The sequence below is a fragment of the Pristis pectinata genome, chromosome 2 (genome assembly GCF_009764475.1).
Source record: "Pristis pectinata isolate sPriPec2 chromosome 2, sPriPec2.1.pri, whole genome shotgun sequence".
Taxonomy (NCBI): domain Eukaryota; kingdom Metazoa; phylum Chordata; class Chondrichthyes; order Rhinopristiformes; family Pristidae; genus Pristis; species Pristis pectinata.
This window is the reverse complement of record NC_067406.1, coordinates 132,471,844-132,485,803: the sequence shown is the minus strand read 5'-3', so window position 1 is coordinate 132,485,803 and position 13,960 is coordinate 132,471,844. Positions and strand designations below refer to the sequence as shown.

At 42.7% G+C, this 13,960-nt stretch overlaps 1 protein-coding gene across 3 annotated transcripts in view; it reads right to left on the bottom strand.

Annotated features, from left to right (window-relative positions):
- The window catches only part of LOC127582098 (PH and SEC7 domain-containing protein 3-like), a 336,591-nt gene that overhangs the window by 225,452 nt on the left and 97,179 nt on the right, over positions 1–13,960 (bottom strand). For all 3 annotated transcript variants that reach the window (XM_052037102.1, XM_052037138.1, XM_052037119.1), the window contains exon 2: positions 12,784–12,895. In XM_052037102.1, coding sequence (XP_051893062.1) covers positions 12,784–12,895 — 112 coding nt within the window. The remainder of the gene's footprint in view (positions 1–12,783; positions 12,896–13,960) is intronic.

Sequence of the window (13,960 nt, the reverse complement as noted above, 5' to 3'; positions counted from 1 at the left end):
CAATGCTGAAAGGGTTAAGTACACCTCATCGAATAAATATGAAATTAAGTTTATCACCAAATAAATAAGACGCCAGCATAAGCTCAACTATTTATCTTCATTAAAGTCATACATGGAGTCTTCCATCAACCTTTAACTGAATTTCTCTGGTGTCAGTGTTTGAATAGATATTAGTTTTTCTGGATCCCAGGAGAATATATGCTGTGTCCACATTGATTAGCTCCTAACAGATTTTCTTCCCCCTGACTTTGCAATGAATTGATTCTGCAGGGCCGTCTGGGAGGAAACTTACTTAAAAGGACTGAGCTCTCAGAATGTCACTTTGCCCTCCAGTCATACCGTCCAGGACCTCTCATCTGCTCCTGTCCACAGTTCCCCCGTGGATTACCTGGTTTAACCCCAGCCCCCACCTCTACCACTTCCTCCAGCAGTATTCCCAGTAAATAGCTCGGTATGCCCAGAATACAATAACGAACATCATTCATCGTTATTGTTCTCACTGGTGCAGAAAAGGGGGAGGGAATCTTCAGGTGGTGGTGTTCCCATGCATCTACTGCCCTTCTCCTTTGGGGTAGAGGTTGCAGATTTGGGAGGTGCTGTCAGAGTAACGAGAGTGCATTTTGTAGGTTGTGCACACTGCAGCGACTGTGCGCCAGTGGTAAAGGGAGGGAAGGTTTATGGTGTCCCTGGGGTTGAGATAATTGACCTCCAACAATCAAAGCAGCCTGCTGACTTTATTTCTCCCAGAGCTCTTTGATTCCACATTCAGTCGAATGCTGCCTTGGTGTCGAGGGTTGTCACTCACCTCTGGATTCAACTCTTTCATCTGAGTTTGGAACGAGGTTGTGATGAGGTCTGGAGTTAGCTGGCCCTGCTGAAACTAAACTGGTGAGCAGGTTATTGGTGAATATGTACAACCTGATTGCCCTGTTAGTGACATCTTCCTTTACTTTTCTAATCATTGAGAGTAGAGTGATTGGATGGTAATTACCCAGAATAGATTTGTCCTACTTTTTCTGAACTGAATGTACCGACAATTTTCCACATTATCAGCTATATGTCAGTGTTGTCACTGTCTTGGTACAGCTTGGCTAGAGGCACTGCTAGCTCTGGAATGAACGTCTTCAGTACCACAGGTGGGATGTTGTCCGGTCTCAAAGCCAGTGCTCTCACATAGTGTGCATCAACATGGCTGGAGACTGGCTTCTGCAATGGTGGAGATCTCAGGAGGGATCCAGGATGGACCACCCATTTAGTTCTTCTGAGGATTGCGAGAGCTTCCGCCTGATCTTAAACATTCATGTACTTGGCACACTGTTGTTGAGGACAGATGTTCTTGGAGACTCCTCCTCCCATTACCAATGAAGACTGGATGTGGCAGAACTACAGAACATTGACCGGTTGTGAGATCAGTTAGCACTGTCTATCATATACTGTTTTTGCTGTTTAGTAACCACGTAGTGCTGTGTTAGTTTCTCCAGGTTGGCACCTTATTTTCAGGTATGGCTGATCCTGGTCGAAACATGTGCTTCTGCACTCCCCATTAAAATACTGTTGATCACTGACTTGATGGTAATTGTGGACAGGGATTTGTCAAGCCATAAGGTGATAGGCAAGGGTGGCAGACATCTCTGCTGCTAGTGATGGTAACAGTCCCTTTTGGATGGCCTGGTCCCAGATCAGTTCTATCCCATTTTCACACTAGGGTGTCACACTAGGATGCCCTCGGTGTGAAGACAGGACTTTGTCTCCACAGGTTCTGTGCTGGGATCACTTCTACCAATGCAGTCATGGACAGGTGCATGAGTCACAAATAATTTGGTGAGGATGAAGTCATGCAGGTTTCTCCCTCATGTTGCTTCACTTACTACCTGCTGCAGAAACAGTCAGGTAGTGATGTCTTTCAGGACACAGCCAGGTCAGTCTGTGGTGGTGCCAACAAGCCAGTCTTGCTGATGGACATTGATGACACCACCGCCGGCCCACACCACCTCAAGTACTTTCTGTTCCCTTTTTCTTTTTCTTCCAAATGTTGTTGAACACAGACGAGTGCTGAGGGAGGACAGTAGGTGGTAATGAGGAGGTTTCCTCGCTCATGTTTAGCTTGATGTCATGTGACTTTAGGGGGGTCTCACTGAGGGCCCAGCCTTCCTGTCTGCATAAAACTGTTGGAATTTCTAACATGTTACTACAAGGAGTACTTGACATAAGTGGCATAATTTCACTTAAAGCAAAGCTTGACAATTCTGTTGGTAAGAAACTAGTGTAGCCGTTAGCGTAACGCTGTTACAGCGCCAGCGACCCGGGTTCAATTCCAGCCACTGTCTGTAAGGAGTTTGTACGTTCTCCCCGTGTCTGCGTGGGTTTCCTCCAGGTGCTCCGGTTTCCTCCCACATTCCAAAAACATACGGGTTAGGAAGTTGTGGGCATGCTATGTTGGCGCCGGAAGCGTGGCGACACTTGCGGGCTGCCCCCAGCACATTCAACGCAAAGATGCATTTCACTGTGTTTCGATGTACATGTGACTAATAAAGAAATCTTAATCTTACCTTAATCTTATAAAAAGAAATGCTAATGATAACATTTAATAGAGTAGGCAGGGAGGAGACTTATGCAGCATTAAAATGGACTAGTTGGGCTGAATGGCCTGTTCCTTTGCTATAAATTCTGCATAAATATACTGAGATCCAGCTGGTGAAACAGTTCACTAGATTAGGTGAGAGTATTGGCAAAGGGATGGTCTTTGTTAATTAGCTGAGAGAATTAGCTGATTAAAACCACTGGGAGGTGAGCCATGGAAATTTAACAGAATTATTGCAGAGGCAAGAGACTTCAATAGTGTCCAGGGACTGGAAAAGCTGGGGTAGTTCTCCTCAGTGTGAAGAAAGTTAAGGGGAGATTTAACAGCTGCTCAAAATTAAGAGGGGATTTGATAGAGCAAATAAGAAGAAATTAATTGCAAGGCGGGGGGGTTGATAATCAGAGGACACAAATTTAAATTGGCTAAAGTGCCGGGGGGAAGATGAGGAGAACTTTTTTATTTAGTGAGCTATGAAGCAATTGAACTTACAGATTGCATTGTCTAAGTGGATGGTTCATTAGCAACTCTCAAAAGGAAATTGCAAACGTAAAATAATGCAGGAAAGGGCTAGGGAAGACGGTCTAACTGGGTAACTCAAAGGAGCTGGGTAAAATGGCTTCATTTTCTGCTGTTTGACTGTAAGAAATATACCTCCCAATAAAATGGTCAAAATCCTGGAAAGTAATGTGGAACTAGCTATTGATTGTGCCTTAAGTTGACCGACTTAAACCATTGGAAGAGTACAGACAGCATCCTCGCTGCACAGTGTAACAAGCATGTTCATTATAAACAGGTTTACTGACTTCTGTGGGATCGAAACACAAAGGAATTCTCTAAATGCATCAGGGGACCCTGATAAATCACGGATGCAATTCCACTGATGGTAGCTAAGTTATTATTTCAGATATAAAGTACTGAATTTGCCTCCAGTTACCCTGAAGCAGGCACTAAATTTTCAACCAGGCCTACATGTGACTCCAGACCATACAGCGATCTTAACTAGCCTGAAATAATCTAGTAGGGCGCTCAAAGGGGAAATGGGGATGGGGAATAAATGCTGGAACCTGCTAACAGTTGCCCACACCCCACGAGTGAATAAAAAAAATGGATGAACCCCACTGTCAGATGGTAAATCAAGAGCTCAACCCAACCACAGTCAGGCAGCAAAATGACCACCTAACACACCTGTGCTTGGTGGGCTCTCAGGATGCCACCTTCTTGAACCACATCTATTTACATAGTGATGATCCTCCCACAGTGCTCTGAGGCAGAGTTCAAGGACATTGATCCAAAGATGATGAAAGCACCGCAAGATATTTCCAAGTCTGAATGATGTGTCACTTGGAGGGAACCTCCAGGCATCGTTCTCATATACCTGCTGACCTTGTCCTTCTTCATGATCGAGGTCAATGCCAAGGGAGGTGAAGATCATTTGGCAAGTTGCTACACTACAGCTTACATATATACACTGCAGCCATAGTGGAAGGACTGATTAGGAGTGGTGATATGGCGTCCATGAAAAAGCCATATGATGAGCTTCTTGCATTACCCAGATAGTAATCCATCAAACACTTCATCTGTGCTTTGTCGATGACGGTGAGTCACTCATCACAGAATTCCAGTCACTGTCTTGCCCCTATAGCCACAGTATTTATCCAGTTGGTCCAGTCAAGATTTTGATCACTGGTGATTGTCAGGAATGTTGATGGTGGGGGATTCAATGACGATTATACCGACCACCAAGGGGAGGTGGCAAGGCGTGCTCTGATTGGCCATTGCATTTGGTGATGCAAATGTCACACCACTAATCCAAAATATTGTCTGGAGGTTTCTGCACACAGCTTTGTTATCCGAGGAACCGCGTTTGGAACTGAACACTGTGCAATCAATAGTAAATATCCCCACTTCTGACATGAAGGTGGAAAGATCACTTGCAAGGAAGTTGAAGCTGTTGAATAGCAGCCTGAGAAAACCCTTCAATTACATTGCAGAACTGAAGTGATTGGCCTCCAATAACCACAGCCATCTTCCTTTGTGCTAAGACTGAGTCCAGCCAATGGAAAGGCTTTGCCTTGATTCCATGGACTTCAGTTGACTGCAACATCTTAATGGTACACTGGGTCAAATGCTGTTGAAGGTAGTGACTCTCACTTCACATCTGGAATGCAACTCTTGGTCAATCAAACATGGGCTTCACTGGTCCATACTTGTTAGTCCAAACATGGGCTAGGGCAAAGCAAACTAAGTGAGCAGATTGTTGGCAAGTAAGTGTCACTGGATAGCACCTTAACAAGTTCCAACACTGCTGATTGTTGATAGTACAATGATGGGACAATGATCAGCATAAAACCAGAAAATGCTGGAAAAACTCAGCAGGTCAGGCAGCATCTGTGTTAAGAGAAACAGTTAGTTTTAGGTCCATCACTGAAGAAGGGTCTCAGACCTGAAACAACTGTTTCTCTTTCCATAGATGCTGCCTGACCCGGTGAGTTTTGCCAGCATTTTCTGTTTTTATTTCAGATTTCCAACATCTGCAGATTTTTTTGCTTTCTATGGCTGGCCTGTCTTGTCACCCCTACATTATCTATCGCTCACTGAACTTCCTCTAATGGCTCGATGGGCGAGTGGAAACCCCAAAGCAAGAAATATACAATGTTAGCAAAATGCTCCCAGATTTAATTCACGATCAACATGATTCTTGCTGGAAAATGAGATGGTGTTGATGTCACACTGAATGGTCAACAATAACACCACCCTCCTCCTAACACATACACACTGACAGACACAGGCACAAAGCAAAAAAAAAACTGCAGGTGCTATTAACTTTTCAGGGCAAAGACCCTTCATCGAAGCTAGAAAAGAGAGAAAACAAGTTGGTCTAAATAGCAGAGAAGGAAGGGGAGGACACTGGGTGAGACAAAGGGAATATCTGTAATATGGTGAAATAATGCAGCCATTAACACACACACACACACACACACACACACACACACACACACACACACACACACACACACACACACACACACGTCTTCTAACCGGTTGGTGTTCTGGTCTAGAGAGTAGCCATTTAGACAAGGGATCAAAGCGAGACAAAGTGCCCATCCAATCACGGTCAGCATCTCTGGGAGGGGGAGGGGGAGAGGGAGAGGGCTGGGAGGGTTGGATAGGAGGAAACAGCTGAAGAGCAGATAGATCTTTCCATTAAATGAAGAGCTTTTTTTCCCTCGTGACTCTCTCTCTTACATCTTGTTAACCATTTAAATGCACAACAATACTTCCCCAGTCAGATCTGCAGTGGCAGTTCAAAGATGAAAACTATTTTATGTAAAATTATCTTGTCTCTGGATGGATTTCAAACTGTTTATGACAATTTTATCTGCTCATTGGCCTTAGCAGTTCAATATGCACACGTCCAGCAGTCAGAAACAAAGTTCATGAAACAGCCAATCAATGAAATATTCTCCAAAACATGCAACCAGCTTAAGTTCTCCCTTTCTCACACTCTAATGTTGCGAACACATTTGGCCCTAATAAGAGCCTAGCGCTGATAAATTTTCTGAGAATTATTCGGCTTGCATCATTCACACTCACTACATGTGGTAAAATCAGGCCATATCTGTTGCTCATACACTTTAGCCAAAGTGAGCCATGTTTCAGGAAGAACTCCTCCCTCGGATTGAAGCATTATTTTCTCTGCACCCAGTTTTCTCCTGAAACCACTGATTGCCAAGAGATGGTTTCAATAGGACCAACAGTAATCCACCTCTTTCAAGAAAGGTGGCATTTATTCCTCAACCAGCACCTGCGAAATACATTAGAGAAAGAAAGGACTGCAGATGCTGTAATCTAGATGAAAAACACGATGATGCTGGAGGAACTCAGCAGGCCAGGCAGCATCCGTGGGGAAAAGCAGGCAGTTGACGTTTCGGGTCAGGGCCCTTCTTGAAGCCTAATATATAGGAGGGAAAAGCTTTTCCCTCCACCTCTTTCCTGAAGGGTCCTGACCCAAAACGTTGACCGCCTGGCTTTTCTCTATGGATGCTACCTGGCCTGCTGAGTTCCTCCAGCATCATAGTGTTTTTCACCCGTGAAATACATTATCTGGGGCAGATATTGCTTCCCTTTCAGTGGAATCAGGCTAAAGCAATTGTAACAATGACCCTTTGAAAAGTCATTTGATTTTTTTGCAGCAATGTTTTTATTGACACTGCCGTTTTAGGGCCAGGTTAATGGTGACAACTGAGCAGACTAGGTAATGATCAGTCCAACAGTCATCGGTACTCAGCTTGGCACAGCTGAAGCAGACACCTATGAGGTCTCTCAGGCAGTGATGTAATCCAACTGGTGTCAGTGCCTGGAGTGTTGCCATAAGATTTTGCTCTTGCCTCTCCGATGAAACAGGATGCTGATTACGGCAAGACCACTGTCCAAACATTTTTTTCAGAAGAAGGACCACCTTGGAATTATCCTTCCCTACTCGCTTTGCTGATCATACCTTATTAAAGGGAGGTCTCCTTTCTTACCCTGGCATTGAAGTCACCTTTCTTTCTTTGGGATGCAGACCACAACATTTTTCCAAGGTTGGACAAGAAGTCTTCTTTGGCCTCACACAGAGCTGCCAGGGTTGGAGCATGTGTACTGATGAGTGCAGAGCGTTGGTTCTGTGTTAATGCGAGTCAAAGATGCATTCAAAAATTCCACAAGGGAGTTGTGGATATACTTCACTAACTGTAAATAACTTATGTCCTGAAAGTGTGACAGATGTACCTAAACATAAATACTGTGGTATCAGGGCAGCTCAAAGGCTGACTATCCTGCAGCAGCTAACTTACCTCCCAACCTTCCCAAAGCCTTTTAACACCTTTGTAGCTCAGGGGCAATTTGAGACAGATGATTAATGCTGCCATAGCCAGCTATGTACACACACTCTGGACAAATAAACAAAATGTGGTAGATTTGCAATCCTTTGGGGAATTTCATTGGGAAGTTGCAGGGAATCAGAGCTGGAACAGAAATTTAACTGAGATCAAAGTTAAAAAATATTGTAAAGTAATTCCCTAATTTGGAATGCTCTATAGAATTTGCAAGTCCAATTACAGAACTGATATGATAAATTGATCCTAAAAAGATAAATTTAGAGCACCAAAATTCATTTTATTTTTATTTTCAATCCAGAATTTCAATCTCAATCTTTCTTCCTTAAGGGTCAAGTGACCAGAACTACATTCTTCATTCATAAAAGTATAAAGTATAACTACAAAAGAAATCTTCTCTCAAAATGTACTATTTTGAGGAAGGAACATGCAATTAATTTTTCAGCCCTAACGAGCAGATTTCAAAAATAAGTTTCAGCATGAATGTTACTGAAAATAAAAGAAATCTGAAGGACTAGTTGGAAATTAGAGTTGCGTTTCCATGGTGACTCTTTGAATTTCATTACTCTGAATTTTTTTTGCAGAAGGGAGTAACATCAATGTATTCAATTCAATTTTGAGAGTCTTGCTTTTTGTAAAATTTAATTTATTTTGGGACCATTTTAAATTTAATAAATTGCTCAAATAGATGTCACAAGGCCCTCTAGAGATGCTTTGAAAGCCTATCTAGCATCGCCTCACACACAAGCACTTCAGAAAGCATTTCATTTGAAATGTTCATTGCTAAAAAGATAAAAGACTTACATTTATATAGAGCCTATCGTGATCAGAGGACCTTTCAAAGCACTAAACTGATGAAGTAGTTTTGAAGTGCAAAATCAACTAATATGCACACAACAAGCTCCCAAAAACAGCTCTGTGATAATGACAAGGTAACCTGTTTTTAAGATGTTGCATTTTGATTTGGGTACCAGAGAGAATTCCACTGCTTTTCTTCATAAGGGTAGTCTGGGATCTTTATCCCCCGTTAGGACCTTGGTTTAACATCTCATTAATGAGGTAGCACATCATTGAGTGCAAAACTCCCTCACCGTTATGTGGGATATAAGTCAAAGATGTGGACTTGAACCCACAACCTTCCGGATTAGAAGTAAGAATACTACCCACGAAGCCAACACAGTGGCACAGCTAGTAGAACCACTTCCTCACAGCGCCAGAGACCCAGGTTCAATCCTGACCTTGGAAGCCTTCTGTGTGGAGTTTGCATGTTTTCCCTGTGACCAGCTCCAGCAACCCAAGTGCTGCCTGTGTGGTGTTTGCACATTTTCCATGTAACCGTGCGAGTTCCCTCAGGTGCTCCGGTTTCCTCCCACATCCCAAAGACGTGTAGGTTGGTAGATTAATTGACCACTGTAAATAGCCCCTGGTGTGGAGGTGAGTGGTAAAATCTGAGGGAAGCTGAAGAAAATATGGGGAGAATAAAATGGGATTAATGTAGCATTAGTGTAAAATGGGTGGTTGATGCTTGGTTTGGCCTGTTCCCTTGTTGTATCTGTATATGACTCTATGACTATAAATTCTCTGTCCTTCTGTCATGAGCGTTTATGTCAACACCATCTCAATGTTACCTAGACATCTGGGAGAAAAATATCCTATCATTAAGGTGTTCAACTAACTCATTATTTCTAAAACTCCACACAATGCAAATTTTGTAACAACCAAAGCACCCCACCACAAAACAAGGGGCTGCTCCCGTCCATGTCCCACTGCTACTACAGGTTTGTTAAGTATGCGTCCCCAGTATTCTGACAGGTAGTTCCAAATGCATCATAGAGAGCATCCTATCCAGATGCATCACAGCTTGGTACAGCAACTGCTCTGCCCAGGAACACAAGATATTACAGAGAGTTGTGAACACAGCCCAGTTCATCCCGCAAGCCAACCTCCCCTCCACTGACTCTGTCTACACTTCCTGCTGCCTCAAGCAAGCAGCCAACATAATCGAGGACCCCTCCCACCCCAGTCGTTGTCTCTTCTTCCCCCTTCTATCGGCAGAAGATACACGTACCACCAGGCTCAAGGACGGCTTGTCATAAGACTATTGAACGGACATCATAGAACATAGAACAGTCAGCACAGAATGGGCCCTTCGGCCCACAATGATATGCCGACATATCTACTCCCTCCTATATACAGAATGCCTATATCCCTCTATTTTCCTCTCATTCATGTGCTCATCCAAGCCGCTCTCTAAAAGCCCCCAATGAATTTGCCTCCACCATCCTATCAGGCAACGCATTCCAGGCATCCACCACTCTCTCAGTAAAAAACGTACCCCTCACGTCTGTTCTGAACCTATCCCCTCTCACCTTAAATGCATGCCCTCTGGTATTGGATCTCTCAATAATGAGAAAAAGATATTGCTTGTCCACCCTATCTATGCCCCTCATAAATTTATACACTTCCAACAGATCACCCCTCAGCCTCTGCCACTCCAGAGAGAAGAGACCAAGTTTGTCCAGCCTCTCCTGATAGCACATGCCCTCTAAACCAGGCAGCATCCTGGTAAACCTCCTCTGTACCCTCTCTAAAGCCTTGACATCCTTCCTATAGTGAGGTGACCAGAATTGCACACAATAGTCTAAATGCTGCCTAACCAGAGTTCTATAGAAATGCATCATAACATCTTGAATCCTATACTCAATACCTTTATCATATACTTATATATGATAAAAATGAACTCTTGATCTCTCAATCTACCTCGTCATGGCCCTCGCACATTATTTGTCTTCCTGCATTGCATTTTCACTGTAACACTGCATTCTACATTCTGTTTTGTCTTCCTCTACACGACCTCAATGTACTTATGTATGGAATAATCTGTCTGGATGGCATGCAAACAAAAGCTTTTCACTGTATCTCTGTACGTGACAATAATAAACCAATGCCAATTACCGATTTATGCCACCAGCAACAAGTGTGAACAGCGCAAATCACACCCTTGGTTCCCAAGACAGAAACCACAGTATTGGCCAACCCACATCCAGAAACTCTCTGCAAATCACAAAGCCCTGACTTGTTTGATGAAAAGTTATCAATCTGAAATGTCAACTCTGTTTCTCTCGCCACAGATGCTGCTTGACCTGTTTCCACTGACTGCAGTTTTCATTCTCAAGTTCCTGGATCTAAGAACCTAAATGTAAAATGTAAATCTCTAAATGTTTTGTGGAATATCCCTATTCAGCAAGTGTTACCCAGAGCTTCTAGTTGCCTGTCACTTTATTTCTCTGGCCCACTCACAGTCTGATTTTGCACTTTTATATTGTGCCAGTGAAGCCTAATTCATGTTCCAGGATCATCTTTCAGCTGGCTTTATTATAGCTTTCAGGTATCAACGCTGAGCTCAGAATTTTAGAAAACAATTCTACTTTTCCCTGCTGCAACATTTTTTGTTTCCTGTGTCATTATTAGCCACTCAGACTTCTTTGTCATCTCACTCTCCCAAGTCCCAGCCTGTCACTGACCTTACACTTTGCACCTCCTTCATATTTCATTTTGTCTGCAACTTAAAACTTCTTTTATCTCTAAAATTTGTCCAAGTCTGGTTAAAAGTCATCAATCTGAAATGCTAACTCTCTCTTTCTCCCCAGATGATACAGGACCTGCTGAGTATTACTGGCAGTTTTTATGGTTTTTTTGTCCTGTAATGCAATAGTTTGCTTCTTTCTTAATGTAATCTGTTCTCCAATATTGTTCATTAGTACATTTTAACAAGCCCATTTAATTATGGCTTATATTTTCTGGGAGGTAACGAAAACAAGAGGTAATAAGCATTTATCTGGAAAAATAACCAATCATGTGAAACTTCAATCAGACTTATACAATTGTGCCCTGACTGTTTGCATCATGGCCTGGTACGACAATTCCAATGCACTGAAATGCAAGAAGGTGCAGAAAGTAGTGGACCCAGCCCGGTCCATCACAGGCACAGCACTCCCCACCATTGACAGCATCTACAGGAGGCGCTGCCTCAAGAAGGTGGCATCTATCATCAAGGATTCGCACCATCCAGGCCATGCCACTTTCTTGCTGCTACTGTCAGACAGGAGGTACAGAAGCCTGAAGTCCCACACCACCAGGTTTAAGAACAGTTACTAACTGACCTGCACAACCCTAATTGCAACAGAACACTATGGACCACCTCTTGCACTACCATGGACTCTAATTGTGTTTTTGTTTGCATTAATGTCTTATTTTTGCAAAATCTTTCTTCTCTCTCTTCACTGTTTTGTATAATTTATGTATAATATAATTCCACACGTTGTCTGTACCTACAAGCATGTGATGCTTCTGCATGCAAGTTTTTCATTGTACTTGTGCACATGACAATAAATTCAACTTGACTTGACATATCCGGTAACAAAGCTGCAAATAAAATGCAACAGCATCCCCTACCAGGTTACACCTGTCGCCTAACTTACCAATTAAAAATATGTGATTAGTGTACGAACTTCGAAGTTATGAAAAAATTGAACATAATCCTAATCATACAGCTAAGAAGTGTCCAACTGGGGATTGTATTTAGCTCTGGTTTCCCGACACACTTCTCAAATCCCTATTACCGTCATGGTTATTAATTTTTCCCTATTTTGCTTGACACAATTTTTCACATATCACCCAGAGATCACATTAGGATTTTGCTCACCAACTTATTTTATGCATTGATCTGCTCAGTGTTCTGTTTCCATTTAGATTGAATTGTTGAGTGAGTGATTAAATTGATACAAAGCTCCCTCAACCACAGTTTAAAAGATACCATTCAGAGTAAAACAGTTCCTAGTAAATAGGGCAAGGGGCACGGTTCAACTGACTGAACAACAGCACTTTCTAGAGTTGAGATGAGTGTGGAGGAGTTCCTTACCAGTGATACTCTGGAGATGCATGGGAACACCATCTTGTCCATTCCCCTCAGCATTCCAACTTGGATATGTGATGACAATTTTTTCATGGTACTGGATCAAAATTCAGATCAGAATCCTGGAACTCTCTCGATAGTGACATTGTGATGGGAGGCATCCTTTTTACTTGAAGTGGCTCAAGAAGGTGGATCATCACCGCTACCAGCTCAACAGCAGCAAGAGGGAGCCCATAATCGCCAGAGGTACCCATAACCCAAGAATAAATATTATAATTTGGAAGTTCCTTAGACTTGGCATGACCAACAAGATCCAAGGAATGTATCTGACTCCTCAGAACATCCAATAACACAATCTATTTCTACTGAATGACAAAACAAACTCACTGCCACTCCTAGCCGTATCTTACCCCTTTCCAAAGAGTCGTCTTTTGCGGGCGTGCCAAATAAAAATTGATATTTAGCCTTTGCGACACTCTGTGCGTGCGGAGACGTCTTGTTGATCCAGAAAAATGTCTCAGTCTGAGGAGGGAGAAGAGGGGAGCAACACCATTAGAAAAACAAAAAAACATTTGTATTTCCTTAGCGCTCTTCATGACTTCAGAATGCTCCGAAGTTTTGTACAGCTAATGAATCCTTATTAAAATGTAAAAATGATGCTGAAATCATCTGTAAGAAAGCTACACTTATCTTGGAATCCCAGTTGTCACCAAACACAAGCCTGCTGACATTCGTCAATAGGTAAACAATCATTCCCAACTATTTAAAAAGAATGCACATGCACAAACGCGCACACACACGCACACACAAACAGAGGCACACATAAGCAAACAAGTATTCACACATGCAGATATATGTACACACATGTAGGTAAACAGAGACATGCATAAACAAGCACACATGGACACATGGACAAACACACAGGTAAACAGAGATACACATAAGCAAACAAATGTACACATACATACACACATACAGGTAAACAGAAACCCACAGAAGCAAACAAGTATGCACACATGCAAATTCACACACACACACACACACACACACACACACACACACAAAGACGCACACAAGCAAATGTGTGCACAGACAGACACAGTCACACAGGCACACACATACACATGCACACAGATAAACAGAGGCATACATAAGCAAACAAGCATGTACACACATGCATGCAAACACAAGCAAACACGAATGCAATGACACACATATCTGAAGTTCCTTTTCAAACGCTTTGTAAAGAGTCAGGTGTAACCACTTTACTAACAGGTGGCCCCCACTTTACAAGGGGATTGCATTCCTAGAAAACAGTCCACACCGCAATTTTCCGTAGCATGAAGCCACATCATCTCAACATACATCAAGAAATGCAACATATTTACTTTTTCCCACATAAATTCAGTGAGAGCAAACTTTATTCCGTGTCTCAAATTGTTGGGTAATGATTTGTGAATTCTGTTACCTGAATGGCCGGGAGTCACCTGTATTAAATAGGCACAGGACACAATTCCCAAAGGATGCTGAGCAGGGTCTTTCCCTCAATTTTTCTACTATCTTTTAATAATCCTCTCCCTGACTCCA